Genomic DNA, 18117 nt, shown 5'->3' on the forward strand with positions numbered 1-18117 from the left:
CTCCACTCGTCCGTTCCTCCTCTGTTTACTCCTCCGTCTCCTCCATCACTCCCGCGTCTCAGCCCGCCGCCAGCCACTGTGTTGCCATGGAAACCGTGATGTCCTCCCACCGTTTGCAGCAAGGGGCTGACGTTCACTGGGAGCTTCATTTCCTGCACAGCGACCGGGAGCTGCATTTGAGTTCTCACTCTGGACAGAAAAGTGATTATGATATTGACGTAAGAGCAGCAGAAGCACGTTCCCCACAACAGCCTCCTCCATCAGAACCAGAGGAACGCCTCCACACAGTTTCTCCCTTTAAATAAAGCCCTGTGTAACGTGGCTCTGGACACAGTGGGAAATGCCACATGCCCCGTAGAGTGTGGGCGGGGGGGGGGGGGGGGGGGGGGGTCTGTCCTGACAGAACTGTCCCAGGTTAAAGACGGAGTGCTAGGGTCCCCGTCTCCCCTCGGCTCACGTTTCAGCGTGCACTGTGATCTGTGCTGTCTGTGAACCATGGAGATGTTCTGATTATATTCACCATGTGGCCCGCCCTTCACCGTGGGATTTAAGGTGGATTTATGGAGACATCAGTAACGCTGGGTTTAATAGACATCCCACACAGCGAAGACCAGGAAAGGTTTGTTTGTTTTTGTGTGAGAAAATAAACAATTGGAACTTGGAACCAAACCCTAAACCTTTTCAGATTAATCAGGTCAAAGAAATGCTTTAATAAGGACTTTATTCAGTGGTGAATAACTGTAATTACAGTCATTGTGGGTCCAAACAGGAGCCCCTGGGGGTTAAGGGGTTAAGTCTTTATAATAACTACGTAACTACACATTAAATATACATGCAATAATAATATAATAATAAATCCCATGTGAAATGCTTGCTGCAGAAACATGTTTCAGTTTATAAGAAAATAAATAGGAAATCACGTAAAATAAAAACAAATAATTTTATTAAAGGTTTTGTTATTGAACTGAAGAATCAGGAAGGTGTTACAACGTTGTGGTGTTTTATTAATGTGTAATTACACGGTTATTACAGACGCTGCAGAGAAAGTGGGACTGTTATAAATAGAAACCTACTGAGCAACTCGTCTAAGGCTTAAAGGTTCTGACCGTGAGCCTCGGGGAGGGGGAGTGGGGGGCGGTCAGAACTGAATCAGTACAAACTGCACAAAGGCCCAAAGACAACAGTAAAAAATACCCACAGTCTGCTTTTGTAGAAATCTGGTAGAAACCGGCTTCCCTGTCCGACCACTGGAATGTTGGGGTTTTGAGGCTTGTACAAACTGCAGCAGAACTATCCCGACCAGGCAGACTGACCCGGTTTACAGCTGTTTGGGTCCTAAACATCAGCGCGGCCAAAGGGAGTGTATCCGGTGAACCACAGCTGTCATAATCAAGACCCCGCTCAGCAGGGGGTGCTCTGCTCGGCGTTGCAGCGTTAGCTCATGCACAACTAAAAGAACTGGAGTTCCTTCAGGAACAAAATGAACCAGGAACAGAGCGAGAACCCAGAGTTTAAACTAATCACATTCTAAACACACCACCCTCAGTTCTGCAGCCTCTAGTTCCTCTAGCGTTCATCTAGTTCCATTAGTCTTCCTGCTGCGTTCCTATAGCATTTCTCTAGTTCCTCTAGCATTCCACTAATCTTCGTCTAGTTCCTCTAGCGTACCTCTGGTTGCTCTAGTTTCCTGCAGCATTCCTCTAGTTCCTCTAGCCTTCCTGCAGCCTTCCACTAGTGCTTCTCTAGTTTTCCTGCTATGTTCCTCTAGTTCTTCTAGCATTCCTCTAACCTTCCTGCAGCATTCTTCTAGTACCTTTAGCCTTCCTGCAGCATTCCACTAGTTCTTCTAGCTTTCCTCTAGTCCCTCTGGCCTTCCAAGAGCGTTTCTCTAGCATACCTCTAGTTCCACTAGTGTTCCTTTAGCCTTCCTGCAGCGTTCCTCTAGCTATCCTGCTGTGTTCCTCTAGTTCTTCTAGCATCCCTCTAACTTTCTTGCAGCGTTCTTCTAGTACCTTTAGCCTTCCTGCAGCATTCCACTAGTTCTTCTAGCTTTCCTCTAGTCCCTCTGGCCTTCCAAGAGTGTTTCTCTAGCATACCTCTAGTTCCACTAGCGTTCCTCTAGACTTCCTGCAGCATTCCTCTAGCGTTCCCCTAGTTCCTTTAGCCTTCCTGCAGCGTTCCTCTAGCGCTCCTCTAGTTCCTGCAGCGTTCCTCTAGCCTTCCTGCAGCATTCCTCTAGCGCTCCTCTAGTTCCTTTAGCCTTCCTGCACCGTTCCTCTAGCATACCTCTATTTCCTTCTAGCAAACTGCTAGTTCCTTTAACCTTCCTGCAGTGTTCCTCTAGCCTTCATGCAGCATTCCTCTAGCTTTCCTGCTGTGTTCCTCTAGTTCTTCTAGCCTTCTTTCAGCTGTACACCCCCCACCCCCCTCCCAAAAAAATTAAAAACAAATTCCCTTTATTTCATGCTCAGTTGTACATATGGTTGGTCACTGGGGTTGTGCGATAAAGTAAAGGTGAGTCGAGAAACATTTGGACGTGTAGAGACTGGGACCAGGCAGTGGGCCGAGCGGAAGCCGAGCTGAGACTGAAATGGTGGATGTTGCTGAGTGTGGCGAGTGCTGACCATCTGTGATTCACCAAATACAGCGCTGTCCCAAAACCACGGATCTCCACCAGGGCCACTTTACCAAGGAAGTTGACTTTAATCCGTCCTATCCCTGGCTTCTTAGCCTGTAACCCCTCCAGATTTTTAACCCCAGCTTTCGGAGCGTTTCTATTGGTCGAATTACAGAGAATATTTTGTGTAAACATGGAGATACGTGGTTTTGTTTGGACAGGAAAACAAGTACAAACACCCATTAATATTTCTTTTCAAACCCACCTCACCAAAACCAAACTGTCCTTTAAACTGTCCGATTCCTCCCGGATCTCTGGTCTTTATCCCATTCAGTGCTTCAGACCTAGTGTAACGTCTGCTGCCTCGCTGTCCAAACAAGTTCTGTTCTCCCTGATTGAAAACTCGACTCCTCACTCCTTACTTCCCTCGCTCTCGTCGTTTTCATCCGAAGAAAAAGCGACGGAAAACACGGAAGCTCCGATTTTTTTTTTTCTAGACTTTGGTGACAGTCCCATGGCGTATGATTTTGTACGTGATCCAGTAGAAGATGTTGAAGATGAGGAAAGCCAGCGGGAACGCCGCTCTGGAAATGGTGTCGATCCTTTTTGCTCTGTCCACAAACTTCTTCCGGTTCAGCTCAGAATCCCTTAGGGCCAGGGGCTGAGGAACAGCGTTCCCCACAACACTCTTCACCGCCGTTCCGTCCTTAATACAGGGAGCCATGGTGTACCCAGAAAAATGGAAGCGACCCTCTCTCAGCTCCTCCTCCTGTAGGGACAACAAAGAAAAGTAATGTTACTGGACTGCCCTCTATCACTCTGAGTTCCCCCCTGGACCCCACCTTCAAAACAAGAGTGAACTTGCACGTTGCGAGCCACATTGTGCCCTGAGTACCTTTTGATCCATAAGATCCAGTTACTAGCAGCCGCTCCGGCCCAAGGCAGTTGTGCTCAGGTGTGAGTTCACCCTGAAACAGCCTGAAAATCAGGGGCTCAATAATTGAAGTTCAGTTGGCCTACATGGAATCATTGGGCGCAAGGCAGGAATACACCCTGGAGGGGGCGCCAGTCCTTCACAGGGCAACACAGACACATTCACACCTACAGACACTTTTGAGTCGCCAATCCACCTACCAACGTGTATTTTTGGACTGTGGGAGGAAACCGGAGCACCCGGAGGAAACCCACGCAGACACAGGGAGAACACACCAACTCCTCACAGACAGTCACCCGAAGCGGGAATCGAACCCACAACCTCCAGGCCCCTGGAGCTACCTGCTGCACCACCGTGCCGCCCTGATTTACTCAACTTTGTTCATTGTGTAACTCATTCATGGAACGAGTTCATTCATGGATTGAGTTAAAGTGTTGATTGCAACAATAGAAACCAGAGGGATAACACAGTGCATCTAAGTTTACATTTCTACGCGTACATGTACATGTAACATTCAAGTTTCAATAAAAGGGCAGCCCGGTGGAGCAACAGGTAGTGTCTCTCTCACATAGCTCCAGGGACCTGGAGGTTGTGGGTTCAGACCATACTCCAGGTGACTGTGAGGAGTTGGTGTGTTTTCCCTGTGTCCGTGTGGGTTTCCTCCGGGTGCTCCGGTTTCCACCCACAGTCCAAAGTTGGTAGGTGGATTGATGACTCAGAAGTGTCCATAGGTGTGTGTGTAAGTGAACGTGTGAGTGTGTGCCACCCTTAGAAACACTGGCACCCTCTCCAGGGTGTGTTCCCGCCTTTGGACGCACCGTGACCCTGAACTAGATAAATGCTTACAGACAATGAAAAAATTAACCATTAAATGTTGCTCAAAAGAAACATGAAATTTTTGAAAAATGATGATTGATGTTTTTTTTTATCTTTGCTTTCAGTATTCGTTAGGGATTTTCAACGAGTTACATAACTACAAAGGACTGATAGGTTAATTGCATACCAATGGTACCAGTTTGGTCCAATCATAAAACATAGATTTTCACCCATTTTTACTTGAAAATGTAAAAACACATTGTGAGGGATTTTTTTTCAAAGGGTTAATAATGACACATAAATTGGATATTGTCATGTCTGGGATAAAATGGGATCGAAGAGAAACTGAAGAAGAGACGACGGATGAGGTGCGAATTCACAGTTTAAAGTGCTGTAACTTTTATGTAACAAAAATGACAGTCACTTGGTACAAAATCGTTAAAGAACGCCATTCCGCCGTGAGCCATTTTAATGAAGAATTTCTTCATGACGCATCTGTCTTTCCTCTCCCTGTTCTCCTCTGTTCTCGTCTTTTCTCCAGAGTCTCAGGTGTTGAGCCTGAAACGTCTCGGAGCCTGTGGCACTGCAGAAGTTTCCCTGCTGCAGATTCACTCTGGTGTTTGGGTTTTTAATTTATTTCAGCGTCTGGAGGATTCCCTGTGGAGGAACTGACACAGTTTTAAAATCACGCACCGCCCTCAGAGTTCCGCCTTAAATCATTACCCTTTATTTAAGGTGAGGACCTAATTCTGGGGTCTCACACATCACAGGACCCTCTCAACATCAACTGCTTCTGAAACACCTGAACGCACCAGTGGACAAATTCCACCTTAACATCTCAGTAATTCCACTTTAGCACTCGTGTCGAGATTTCAGATCTCACTGTTTCTCACCAGCGCTCACAACCCGCTACTGGACACAAGTATCTCATGTCTCCATTCTGTCTCACTGTTTCTCTTGAGGAGCTTTAGGGGAATCTGCACTGTCTCCTGTGACATTATTGAGACACTTTTAAACAGTGCAGTGTTCCCCGGTGCTCTGGCTTTCTCTGTTAGGACTGTGTCTGATGTTGGAACAGCGGTCCTACCTTGAGATTTCTCTTTTGCCGTCGTTTCAGCCGGAGGAACTCTTTCTGTTGCCTGGAAACGAAGTTCACTCCAGCGTATTCCAGCAGCGCCGCGAAGACGAACAACAGGCAGACGGCCATCCAGATGTCTATGGCCTTCACGTAGGAAACCTGTTCAAACAGGAACAGTGTTAACCCTCTGTGCTTTTCCCAACCGTCTCCCGGCGTTCCTGCTTCCCGCACCCTCCACTGCACTTTTCCCCATTAGACCCTTTACACAGCACCGCTGTCTCCTGGCGTTCCTGCTTCCCACACCCCACGATGCACTTTTCACGATTAGAATCCTTAGACAGCCCCGCTGTCTCCCACCCCCCCACCCCCCAACACACACACACACACACACACACACACACCGCCTCGTCTCTTTGATGTTTTATGAGTGAAAGGGAACTGAAGGCTGGTGCATGATTCCTGCTTCTGTCTAAAGCCTGCTGTAAATCTCCAGCCTTCCGGAGAGGATTCCCTGTGTGCTGTTGTTTATGGGATGAATTTGGTAATTCCCAGTAAATCCGAGTCAGGTCTCGGAGCTGATGAAGTGTGAGATAAAGCTGTGTTTCTTTGCAGAGACTCGTCATGTCTGAGAGAAAACGAACCCATCATCACTCTCTCTTTATTCCTCCCACTCTCCTCCTCTGGCTCCGACACCCGTCTCCCACTCGGAATCAGACGTGATTAGTGCCGGAGCTGCGGAGTAATGAGCCTCATTTCCAGCCTTCGCCTGAAATCAGATTATCATAATGACACATGCTTTATTTATTACGTTCACGGGTGTTAAACTAAGTCCAAGGGCGACGACGGTGTGACGAGAGATACCAAGCTCCGTTCGGAAAACCATAAACACCGCTGACCACCCGGAAACGTACTGCCAGTGCTTTAAACAAACACGAAAGTGAGGGCCTTTACTATAAGCACACACACTCCCTCGCACCTGAGCTCGGAACCGGGTTCTGCTGCTCTAGGAGAATGAGAACTGAGACATGGAGATCAGCTGCATTATGCTGAGCCCAGTGTGGACCCTGTGTTTAAAGTCCATACAAACACCACACGAGGGGACACTCTGTAAGTGTCCGCAGGAGTATACACACCCCAGCACTGGGCTGTAGAGCAGTGGCACGATGTTCTCTGGTGCTGGAGCTCCATACTGACGTTCTCAAGGCTGAATGCCATCAAACCTACAGAGCAATGTTCCACTATCCAGGCTACAGCCCTCCCAGAGCAGCAGGCGTGGTCGCTGTGTGCTGAACGGTTTGAGTCAACGTTAGTGCCGCTAACCTCCTGATGACGCAGTAACCTTGGCTATGTTCCAGTTATGTCCGGTCAGCTGACACCCCCACCCCCCAAGATGCTTGTTTAGATTTATGTAACTGTCCTTTTTACAAATAACACCACATTGATCGCATTGATCGACATGTGCAGATCACTTGTAACGATCGCCTCACAATTTCTCGCTGCTTCATTAACAGTAGCCCGCCCTTCGCTGCCCCTGATTACACACTTAATGAGTCTTTACTCCCGGGTCAATGTCCGAACACGCAATTCAGGAGGACAGTAAATCACAGCCCAGTGTTCAGAGGCATTACACCCCTCCTCAGGGTCCAGGGAGAGTTGGTGAGAAGTGTTGGGCGAAGTTGGGTGACGTCAGTTGATGTCGGGGGTGGTTTTGGGTGGTGTTGAGCGATATTGGGCGATGTCAGGTGGTTTCGTACCTTGGGCAGTGAGGCTCTGGAGCCAGAGCTCTGTGTCGTCATGGTGAGGACGGTGGTGATGCCGAGGGCCACTCGCGCCGGAGCGGCGTCCATGTTGATCCAGAAGGAAACCCAGGACAGGATAACGATCAGTAGACTGGGGATGTACATCTGGATCAGGTAGTAACCCATCTGTCTCTCCAGCTTAAACTTAACCTCGATACAGGTGAACTTGCCTGGACACAGAGACACAGAGCAGACTAAACCTCACCTGGACACACAGGACCAGGCTAAACTTCACCTGGACACACAGGACCAGGCTAAACTTCACCTGGACACACAGGACCAGACTAAACCTCACCTGGACACACAGGACCAGACTGTAGCAATCTCAATGTTAGCATTAGCGCTGTGTGCTAACCTGTGTTGTAGTGCTTGGTGCAGCAGCCTCTGTGTTAGCATTAGCGCTGTGTGCTAACCTGTGTTGTAGTGCTTGGTACAGTAGCCCAGCTCCTTCTCGTCTCTCATGATGAACTGCGGCAGAGTGAGACCCTCGGCCACCTGCACCGGCCCCTCATCCAGCCACTCGAAAATCAGGTCATTCATGGTGTAGCCAACTGCGGAGAGGAGACAGAGATGAAAAAGACCCTCAGTGGAACTGGGTTCTCCCGATTTCTAAAGATCTAAAGATTCTTATAGTGTAGTTACATTCATAAGTATACTTCCACGTGTTAATATTCGTTCATTTCCCTTCTGTATTCTGCACAGGCTCCGCCCTCTGCCTTAACGACAAGCTGCACAGGCTCTGCCCTCTGCCTGAACCACAGGCTGTACATGCTCCGCCCTCTGCCTTAACCATGCATTGCAGATTCTGCCACCTGCCTGAATCACTATTTCCAACTGAGAACACATCTAACATGGAAAATCTCCAGCTGTGGCTACATGTGTGAAAGGACAACTCTGGAAAATTTCCAGAGCTGATTCTCTGGACATTTCCCGGAGTTTCGTTGCACATATCTGAATGTCATATCTGACGTAGAGACGCCGGGACGTCAGGGTGGTCTCATGGGGCCCAGTTGAGGTTGTTACACTGAGCTTAATGCTGTGTTAGCACTGTATCACAAACGATTAATACGTACAACTCTCCAGCTGCATGGTGCACGTCTGGACGTCCATCGGGAAGTTCTTGAGGTCCATGGGGCAGGACAGGATGAGGGTCAACCTGCGGACAGTCAGTGGTGAACACTATTTTTAGACGTGGGGAAATGTTTACAAGAATCCTCTTAGCATCAGATTAACACAGTCACCATGAAGCTACCATTCTGGTGATCTGCCACTCAGTGTGGACAGTGTGTATGATCTCTACAGACAACAGGGGGCACTCTGGAGCAAGTTATTTACCAGTCCTCAACAAACAGATAACCCCCAGTGCTGGTGTGTGGAACAGTGTTCTCTGGAGTGATGGAGCTCACACAGTCACACACTCTCTCCTCTCTCTCTCCTCTCTCTCTCTCTGTCTTTCTGACACACACACATACTATCGCTCACCCAGTCACACACACTCTCACCCAGTCACACACTCACTCTCACCCAGTCACACACTCACTCTCACCCCGTCACACACTCACTCTCACCCAGTCACACACACTCACTCTCACCCAGTCACACACACTCACTCTCACCCAGTCACACACTCACTCTCACCCAGTCACACACTCACTCTCACCCAGTCACACACTCACTCTCACCCCGTCACACACTCACTCTCACCCAGTCACACACACTCACTCTCACCCAGTCACACACACTCACTCTCACCCAGTCACACACTCACTCTCACCCAGTCACACACTCACTCTCACCCAGTCACACACTCACTCTCACCCCGTCACACACTCACTCTCACCCCGTCACACACTCACTCTGACCCAGTCACACACACACTCTCCCAGTCACCCAGACACATACTCTCTCTCACCCCGTCACACACACACTCACACCCAGTCACACACTCTCTCTCACCCAATCACACACACTCTCACACCCAATCACACACTCTCTCACACACAGTCACACACACTCTCACACACAGTCACACACTCTCTCTCACCCAGTCACACACTCTCTCACACCCAGTCACACACACACTCTCACCAGTCAAACACACACACTCTCACCAGTCAAACACACACACTCTCACCCATTCACACACACTCTCACCCAGTCACACACTCTCTTGCCCAGTCACTCACACACTGTTGATCCACCTGACCCTGTTCGACCAATCAGAAACAACGCACCACTCTTCCGAATGTTCCTGTGCATTGTGGACATGTGACAACACCGCCCTAAACCAAACAGCTCTGAAATCTAATGTATAGGGAATTTCAGTTAGTACAGAGCTGCGCCCCCCTGAGGCCCCGGAGTCCTACCTGATGCTGTAGAGAACCGTTCCGTCTTTGGAGATTCGCAGCAACTTGTTGTCCGTGGTGACGTCATGGAAGTTGGCTCCTTTCTCGTTGGCGAAGAACAGGTCGGGTTTCCAGATGGAGTCGAGCATGGACGGGTCCAGGTCCAGAGACGGGTCGGGGTACTCGCTGTACGCCAGGCGCGGGTCGTTCCACTTCTGCCTCAGGAAGATATTCACTCTGTAATCCTGCAGAACCCGGCAGAGGAACCTTTAAGGAACACCGCAGCTCCCACAGTACCTACAGCAGCAGTCAGTCAGCGCCCTTACAATAACGCCTAGTGGCCTGGGTGTGTGAGAGGTTCTCAACCCTGATTAAAACATAGCCACCCCCAGGTAAAGGACCCGCTCTGTGGAGAATAAACCTGTTCCTTCAGGAACGTCAGAGCAGTCCGATTGCTTGACTCATGACTCATAGTGGCACTCATGAGTGGCACAGTTACTCTGAAAGTTAAGCAAGACATAATAAAAGTCCTGTGCTGAAGAGACATTTTAAAGGGATTTTTATTAAACTTTAAAAACATTTTTAAAATTTAATTTAGATAAAATATATACACTGTTATGATTCTCTGTTTTTAAACTCATAGCCGACAGCCAGGACCCTGGCACTAACCGGGAGAGAGAATCCCAGTTAATCCTGAAAGAGTGCGGTTAGTACTCGGACATGCAGCACTGCTCCATTAACATCGAGAATGTGGACGCTCTTGGTCTGGAAGTTTATTGGCGGGAAAATCCCTGACGAATATCCACAGACGTTCATAAACATAAACATAATTAGGATTAGATTTGGATGGAGGCTCATTTAGACGACGATCCACTGGAGATTATTTTGGGCTGGAGTTGATAACGTGATTGTGAAAGAGGAGAGCACAGAGACGACTGTTTACCCCCGAAGCGCTCTGCCTTTTTCTGAGGCATTATGCTAACGCTAATCAATCCGCTAAGAACCGGGCCCCAAGAAACCGGGCCCCCGAAGGGTCTCCAACAAATTACTGTGAATCACTCCCTGCCAGCCACTGTGTGAATCATTAACAGCAAAATAATTTGGGGAATGCGCATGTTAGCGTAAAGACAAACAATCAAACCCTGCCCTGAGCGGTTAGCATTAGCATTAGCCTTTTGATCCGTTTTCTCTAACGACCCGCCAATAGACCAGTGCAAGCTCAGTCATGTCTCATGAAAATGTGAAAAAGCAGAACACTTCAGAGGAAGTCTACACAACACTTTCTGTGAATACCATGTTCAAAATCTTTACAAATGTGTTATAACACAAAACATGTGTTTATTACACACTTTGTAAACACCGTTAAAGCTCCTCTGCACAAAGCCCCGTGGGGTTAGATGTTGTTTGTTATTTTTAGGATTATTTACACGTTTTTAAAAATCTCTGGAAACAGCAGGAATCAGACAAGTCTGGAATTAGCCTGAGCCAATCACAGGCCAGTATGCTAAATCATTCTAATATATGCTAATTAGGGGACTGCAGACAAACGCAGGGCTGAGAATGTATCTGTGGTGTTGGGACCATTAGCTGTTTTCCTAAATGTGCTGATAGACGTCCAGAGAGTCGTGTGCTGGTGGTGGAACCTCTAGACACCAGGCTGGTGATTGTTTAAGGTGGACGTTAAGGACGTCTAAACTCACTGGGAAAAATAAACACAAACTGTTCCTCGTGCAAAATTTACAGCAGCCAGTGCTTATTTTTTCCAATATTTTGAACAAGGTCAAGTTCAAGTTCAAGGACGTGCGCTGGACTCTGAGACAGAAGAGATGGCGTCCACAGAAAGTGTTAGCGGACAGATTTAGTAGCTGATGTTAGCGATAAGTTAGCGGATGGCGGAGGGTCGGAGATGAAGTGGTTGGGGGGTTGTGGGGGAGAGGGAGGGCTACTCGCGAGGCCTAACTCACCATGGTGGTCTCTGCTATAGAACCAAAGCTGTTGATAAATATGTTGCAGGTGACGTTAACGGGGGGACCTGCAGGTAGGGGGCGATATAAACCATACATTTACATTTCTTTAATGAGTGTCAGGTGAAGGTGGGCCGGCGGAAGGCTTACCATTGTAGTCTCGGTCACGGAGCCGAAACTGTTGATAAAAATATTGCAGGTGACGTTTACTGGAGGACCTGCAGAGACGGAACGAGACGGAATGGAGACATGCTGCAAGGAATGATCTCTTCCTGAGGAGCTCATCTTAAACCCAGAGTGTCTTGGAAGTCCCTCACTCTGAGAACGCTCTGAGAACATCTGAGAGTACTTCAGGTTCTGGGGGTGTGGGTGTGTGTGTGTGTGGGGTGTTCTGCTGGTGTGAGGTGATTTTATCTCTGAGAGAAAGTGTCTGACTCATTTGGCTGGTGGAATACAGACCTCCACATGGTTCTGCATGGTTCTACAAGGTTCTGTTTGGTTCTCAGGGGAGCCACGTTATGTGTTGGTGGAAAAACAAAATCCACCTTCCCTGTATTTTCCCAATTCTTTCTCCAGATTTTCAACTTGATTCTGGAATTGAAGAATTTTTTCTGGAAGAGAGTCAGACTCTTTGACTCTCGGAGGAAAATCGTTCCGAAGCGGATCGGCGTTAGGGAACAGGAGCTCGTCTGGATTTAAGGAGTTTCCTCTGAGTAAAAGATCATTCCTTGCAGCGAAGAGAAGTCCAAAACTCTCCGACTTGATCCTGAAAAACAGTTTGTTTATCAAAGAACAAACAATTTAACCCTTTACATCCCCATCAACAAACATCTCAGAGTGATCCGTCCCTCCCTGATTCCACTTCACCCTCTGAAACAGCCACTACGCTGACCCCTACAGGCCTGGATGTGTATAAGAGTCTCCAAACTACGGTCAGATATCAGCAACGTGTCCCTCACTGTTTACTGTCTTCACTTTCTGTGAGGGGCTTTTAGAGGAGGACGCCTGGTTCCATTCACCTCCACTGTCCCCTGTCCCCCACTGTTTACTGTCCTCACTTTCTGTGAGGGGCTTTTAGAGGAGGACGTCTGGTTCCATTCACCTCCACTGTCCCCTGTCCCCCACTGTTTACTGTCCTCACTTTCTGTGAGGGGCTTTTAGAGGAGGACGCCTGGTTCCATTCACCCCCACTGTCCCCTGTCCCCCACTGTTTACTGTCCTCACTTTCTGTGAGGGGCTTTTAGAGGAGGACGCCTGGTTCCATTCACCTCCACTGTCCCCTGTCCCCCACTGTTTACTGTCCTCACTTTCTGTGAGGGGCTTTTAGAGGAGGACGCCTGGTTCCATTCACCCCCACTGTCCCCTGTCCCCCACTGTTTACTGTCCTCACTTTCTGTGAGGGGCTTTTAGAGGAGGACGCCTGGTTCCATTCACCCCCACTGTCCCCTGTCCCCCACTGTTTACTGTCCTCACTTTCTGTGAGGGGCTTTTAGAGGAGGACGCCTGGTTCCATTCACCCCCACTGTCCCCTGTCCCCCACTGTTTACTGTCCTCACTTTCTGTGAGGGGCTTTTAGAGGAGGACGTCTGGTTCCATTCACCTCCACTGTCCCCTGTCCCCCACTGTTTACTGTCCTCACTTTCTGTGAGGGGCTTTTAGAGGAGGACGCCTGGTTCCATTCACCCCCACTGTCCCCTGTCCCCCACTGTTTACTGTCCTCACTTTCTGTGAGGGGCTTTTAGAGGAGGACGTCTGGTTCCATTCACCCCCACTGTCCCCTGTCCCCCACTGTTTACTGTCCTCACTTTCTGTGAGGGGCTTTTAGAGGAGGACGCCTGGTTCCATTCACCCCCACTGTCCCCTGTCCCCCACTGTTTACTGTCCTCACTTTCTGTGAGGGGCTTTTAGAGGAGGACGTCTGGTTCCATTCACCCCCACTGTCCCCTGTCCCCCACTGTTTACTGTCCTCACTTTCTGTGAGGGGCTTTTAGAGGAGGACGCCTGGTTCCATTCACCCCCACTGTCCCCTGTCCCCCACTGTTTACTGTCCTCACTTTCTGTGAGGGGCTTTTAGAGGAGGACGCCTGGTTCCATTCACCCCCACTGTCCCCTGTCCCCCACTGTTTACTGTCCTCACTTTCTGTGAGGGGCTTTTAGAGGAGGATGTCTAGTTCCATTCCCCTCCACTGTCCACTGCTCTGACGCCGGAAGATTCTGTAGAACCAGAACCCCCTTCATTTCTGTCTCACAGCTCAGGTTTGAGAAGCTGGAGATAGTCCTGGGAGCAGTAGCTGTGCTGTGTGTGGTTTGGACCGTGGCCTTCTGGATCTGTGTAAACACTGCGCCCTCTATTTGACACTTTCCAGAGTTGTTTAGATTTAGTTTCTGTCCATAAACATCAATAGGTCAATGTACCAATCCTCTCTGGAACCATTTAGGAACCAATTTACGGTGCCACATCAATCAGATCCCAACAAATGAACCCATAATATTCTCAGTGCTCCGGCTTCCTGAGACCCGTCCATTAGACGTGACCTCTGTATAACCTGGCTGACCTTCTCCTCGGCGCTGCCCGCTGTGTGTGTATCAATAAAATCCATGTAGTGCTCAGGAATGAAGGTGACAGTGCCTCCCTGGTGAGTCCTGACGTATCTGAAATCTGTTGGACCTGAGGAGACTGAACCGTTATATCTTTTCTTCTAAAGAGAGACGAGACCCCCACCGCCCCCCAGCGCCAAACCCCGCAGGTCTCCGAGGATCTGTTCTTCAGGAATTACTGCAGGAACATGACGGGAGTGAAGGGTGGAGTTTTCTTAAACGTGAGACAGATGGGAATGCTCCTTCACTCCCATTGAAGCTGGAGTTGGAGGTGGGTGGTGAAGGGGCCGTGTGGAGAGTGAGGGAACATCGGCTCTCCCAGCCGGAGCCTGGCGTTCCCAGGTTTCAGTCAGAGAACAGCAGGGCAGTGAGCTGCTCTCCTGCGTTATTAATATTACATGCCTCTGTGTTAATATTTGCCTCTGTGTGCAGAAACAGCTCAGTAAACAAATCTGGGTCATGAGTTCTGATCAGAGCCGGAGCTGCAGCGAGGGGCTTTTAGAACCCGGTTCTGAGGATGGGATGCTGATCGGTCGGTTGGTCAGTAGGGATGTGTCAGACGGCCAGCTGGGAATTCTGGAACAGGAGTGGGTGTGATTCCGAGGTCAGGGATGAGCGACTGTGGAGGTGGAGGTGTGTTGGAACCAAACCCAGAGTGACACGAGCGTCCAGAAATCAACAGAGCCAAGACCCGAGGCCAGAACTGACCCTCTGTTTATCAAACCCACACCGCCTGCCAAACTGTGTGTGTGTGTGTGCTGGTGTGTATCCTGGTATTTAACAAATTCCGTGTTTCTTATCTTCCCCACAGCAGCTTCTCTCTTTGTTTGTTTTTAATAAACGTCCAGCATCGCGTCCCGAGGGAAACAGCACGCTCCAGAACCACGTCCAGTTCTGTTCTGGGTTTGACTCTCCACGGATCGCCCTGGACCTGCTCATTAAAGAGGTCCATATCAGCAACACTACCCTCTCTCTAATGAGCTGCTGATGTTAGCACGTAGCTGGTAGCGTTATTGATACAGAGCTCGGTGACCAGCTGCTGATTCAGAGCACGGCGCTCAGTGGAGAATCGAACACTGAAGCCCCACCCACAACTCCTTATATGGACACGAGGCCTCAGTGCGGACTGACCACCTGACGGAGGTGAACTAACAACTGCTGCCACTCCCAAATACGCAACTCTCTGTACGCAGGACTTCTCTCTGATGGAAAAGGTTCAACTCCCTCATGCCACTTCCCACATTAACCCTTTCAGCTCCTGCTGCAGTACACGGCTCACACATTAGTGTTCACTGAATAATTCACAGCGGAGGGAGGTAAAGTCTCAAGGTTAAACTCAGGAATAATCCACACGTTCTGTCGTTCCTTCTGAGAAAACAAAGTCTAAATAAACCTCCTTCAGTGAAAACGCTGTAATTACTCGCTGTACCTTTAAAGTTTGGTCGGATCCGGGCGTCGTAGCCGGACGTCTTGCCCATCAGCTTGTCGAGGAAATCCGAGGGGGACATGCCTCTGGACGAGGAACGTTCATTCTCCTTCGCCAACAGCACCCTGTAATCACAGAGGGGTGGGGGGCAGGGGGTTCATTTACAGACAGTTACTTTAATATTACTACAACTCAGCCATATTACACCCACAAACATACACACACACACACACACACAGAGCAGTATGAGTTCTCTCTCTCTCTGTCTCTTCCCCCCCGTCTCTCTCGCTCCGTGTTCTTTCTCTCTCTCTGTTTTCTCTCTCTCGCTCTGTATTCTCTCTCTCCCACTCTCCCTTTCTCTCTCTGTGCTCTCTGTGTGTTCTCTATCTGTGTGTTTGTTTCACTCTCTCTTGTGTTCTTTCTCTCTCTCTCTGTCTGTCTCTCTGTGTTCTCTCTCTCTCTGTTCTTTTTCTCTCTGTCTCTCTCTCTGTCTCTCTCTCTGTGTTCTCTCTCTCTATGTTCTCTCTCTCTCTATCTTTGTGTGCTCTCTTTCTCTCTGTCTCTCTCGTTCTGTGTTCTCTCTCTCTATGTCTCTCTCTCTGTTTGCTCTCTGTGTTCTTTTTTCTCTCTCTCTGTGTTCTCTCTGTCTGTCTCTCTGTGTTCTCTCTCTCTCTGGTCTTTTTCTCTGTCTCTCTCTGTGTCTCTCTCTCTGTGTTCTCTCTCACTCTCTTTCTCTGGTCTGTCTCTCTGTGTTCTCTCTCTATCTTTGTGTGCTCTCTTTCTCTCTGTCTGTGTTCTCTCTTTCACTCTCTCTCTCTCTCTCTCTCTGAGGCTGGTGCTGAAAGTCTCTGTTTTCTCTCTCTCACTCTCTGTCTCTCTCTCTCTGTGTTCTCTCTCTCTGTTCTCTCTCTCTCTATCTTTGTGTGCTCTCTTTCTCTCTGTCTCTCTCGTTCTGTGTTCTCTCTCTCTATGTCTCTCTCTCTGTTTGCTCTCTGTGTTCTTTTTTTCTCTCTCTCTGTGTTCTCTCTGTCTGTCTCTCTGTGTTCTCTCTCTCTCTGGTCTTTTTCTCTGTCTCTCTCTGTGTCTCTCTCTCTGTGTTCTCTCTCACTCTCTTTCTCTGGTCTGTCTCTCTGTGTTCTCTCTCTATCTTTGTGTGCTCTCTTTCTCTCTGTCTGTGTTCTCTCTCTCTCTCTCTTTCTCTCTCTCTCTCTCTGAGGCTGGTGCTGAAAGTCTCTGTTTTCTCTCTCTCACTCTCTGTCTCTCTTTCTCTGTGTTCTCTCTCTCTCTTTCTCTCTCTCTCTTTCTCTCTCTCTCTCTCTGAGGCTGGTGCTGAGAGTCTGTTTTCTCTCTCTCTCTGTCTCTCTTTCTCTCTTTCTCTGTGTTCTCTCTTTCACTCTCTCTCTCTCTCTCTCTCTGAGGCTGGTGCTGAGAGTCTGTTTTCTTTCTCTCTCTGTCTCTCTTTCTCTGTATTCTCTCTTTCACTCTCTCTCTCTCTGAGGCTGGTGCTGAGAGACTGTGGGGGGAGGGAGGTAGGAATAAAGGAAAGAGATAAAAATGCAGAGAAGCGCGAGCTTGAGATGAACAGCTCCGTCAAAAACGGCAGAATCTTAGCACTGTGGGAGAACCTTAAAGAAAGAGAACCCAGCTGCAGGAGGGAACCAGAGATGGAGGAACCAGATTCAGAACACCAGGAATCAAAGGAGAACCACAGAGTCTAAAGAACGCCATGAGGTTCTATAGCAGCAGAGACACTGTACAGGGTTCTATAAACAGTGTTCCTCAAATAGAACCATGGTGGGAAAGGATTGGTGAGTTCTAAAGGTTTGTCTCTGAGTGCGAGGAACCCAAACTGATGTGGGTTCTGTTGATCACAGACCCTCAGACAGACCCCCATCGTCCACTGGAGACACTGAGGACTGAGGACGCACAGGGTTCCTCCTGGAACATGAGCTTTACTCCGAGGTCATTTCCAAAGAGAGATCAGATTACACTGAGAACAGAGGAACCATGTTCTCCAGATCAATGAGGCTCAGACCATCAGACCCTCACAGCAATGTGTACACACATATATATATATATATTTACATGTAGATAGATTTAACAGCTGATCACACCCACCACTCCGACTCATCCCAGAGGAACTCCAGAGAACACAGTTCCACTGTTCCACACACCAGAGGAACTCCATCACTCCAGAGAACACAGTTCCACTGTTCCACACACCAGAGCAACTCCATCACTCCAGAGAACACAGTTCCACTGTTCCACACACCAGAGGATCTCCATCACTCCAGAGAACACAGTTCCACTGTTCCACAGCCCAGTGCTTGGGGTCTATACCCTGCTCATGTGCAGCTGCTCCAGAGTGGGAGCTCTGGTTCAGAATGGTTCAGAAACCGTATGAAAACTGTCAGAGTCTCTGAGGTTTTCAGAAGGTTCTACTGGGTTCTGCTGAGTTTAAATGTTCTAACAGTTGTATTAGATTTGTTATTGGTTCTGATTGTAATGGTTCTAATGGTTTGTACTGGGTTTCTGCCGGT

At 48.8% G+C, this 18117-nt stretch overlaps 1 protein-coding gene across 1 annotated transcript in view; it reads right to left on the reverse strand.

Annotated features, from left to right (window-relative positions):
• Window positions 1–3110: 3110 nt before the first annotated feature.
• Window positions 3111–18117, reverse strand: part of glra2 (glycine receptor, alpha 2) — a 15464-nt gene continuing 457 nt past the window's right edge. Inside the window, exons 2-9 of the mRNA XM_066640931.1 lie at window positions 15581–15702; window positions 11554–11621; window positions 9611–9834; window positions 8318–8400; window positions 7658–7795; window positions 7200–7414; window positions 5455–5604; window positions 3111–3386 (exon numbers count right to left, since the gene is read on the reverse strand). Coding sequence (XP_066497028.1) covers window positions 3111–3386; window positions 5455–5604; window positions 7200–7414; window positions 7658–7795; window positions 8318–8400; window positions 9611–9834; window positions 11554–11621; window positions 15581–15702 — 1276 coding nt within the window. The remainder of the gene's footprint in view (window positions 3387–5454; window positions 5605–7199; window positions 7415–7657; window positions 7796–8317; window positions 8401–9610; window positions 9835–11553; window positions 11622–15580; window positions 15703–18117) is intronic.

Source organism: Hoplias malabaricus, chromosome 12 (genome assembly GCF_029633855.1).
Source record: "Hoplias malabaricus isolate fHopMal1 chromosome 12, fHopMal1.hap1, whole genome shotgun sequence".
Classification (NCBI taxonomy): Eukaryota; Metazoa; Chordata; class Actinopteri; order Characiformes; family Erythrinidae; genus Hoplias; species Hoplias malabaricus.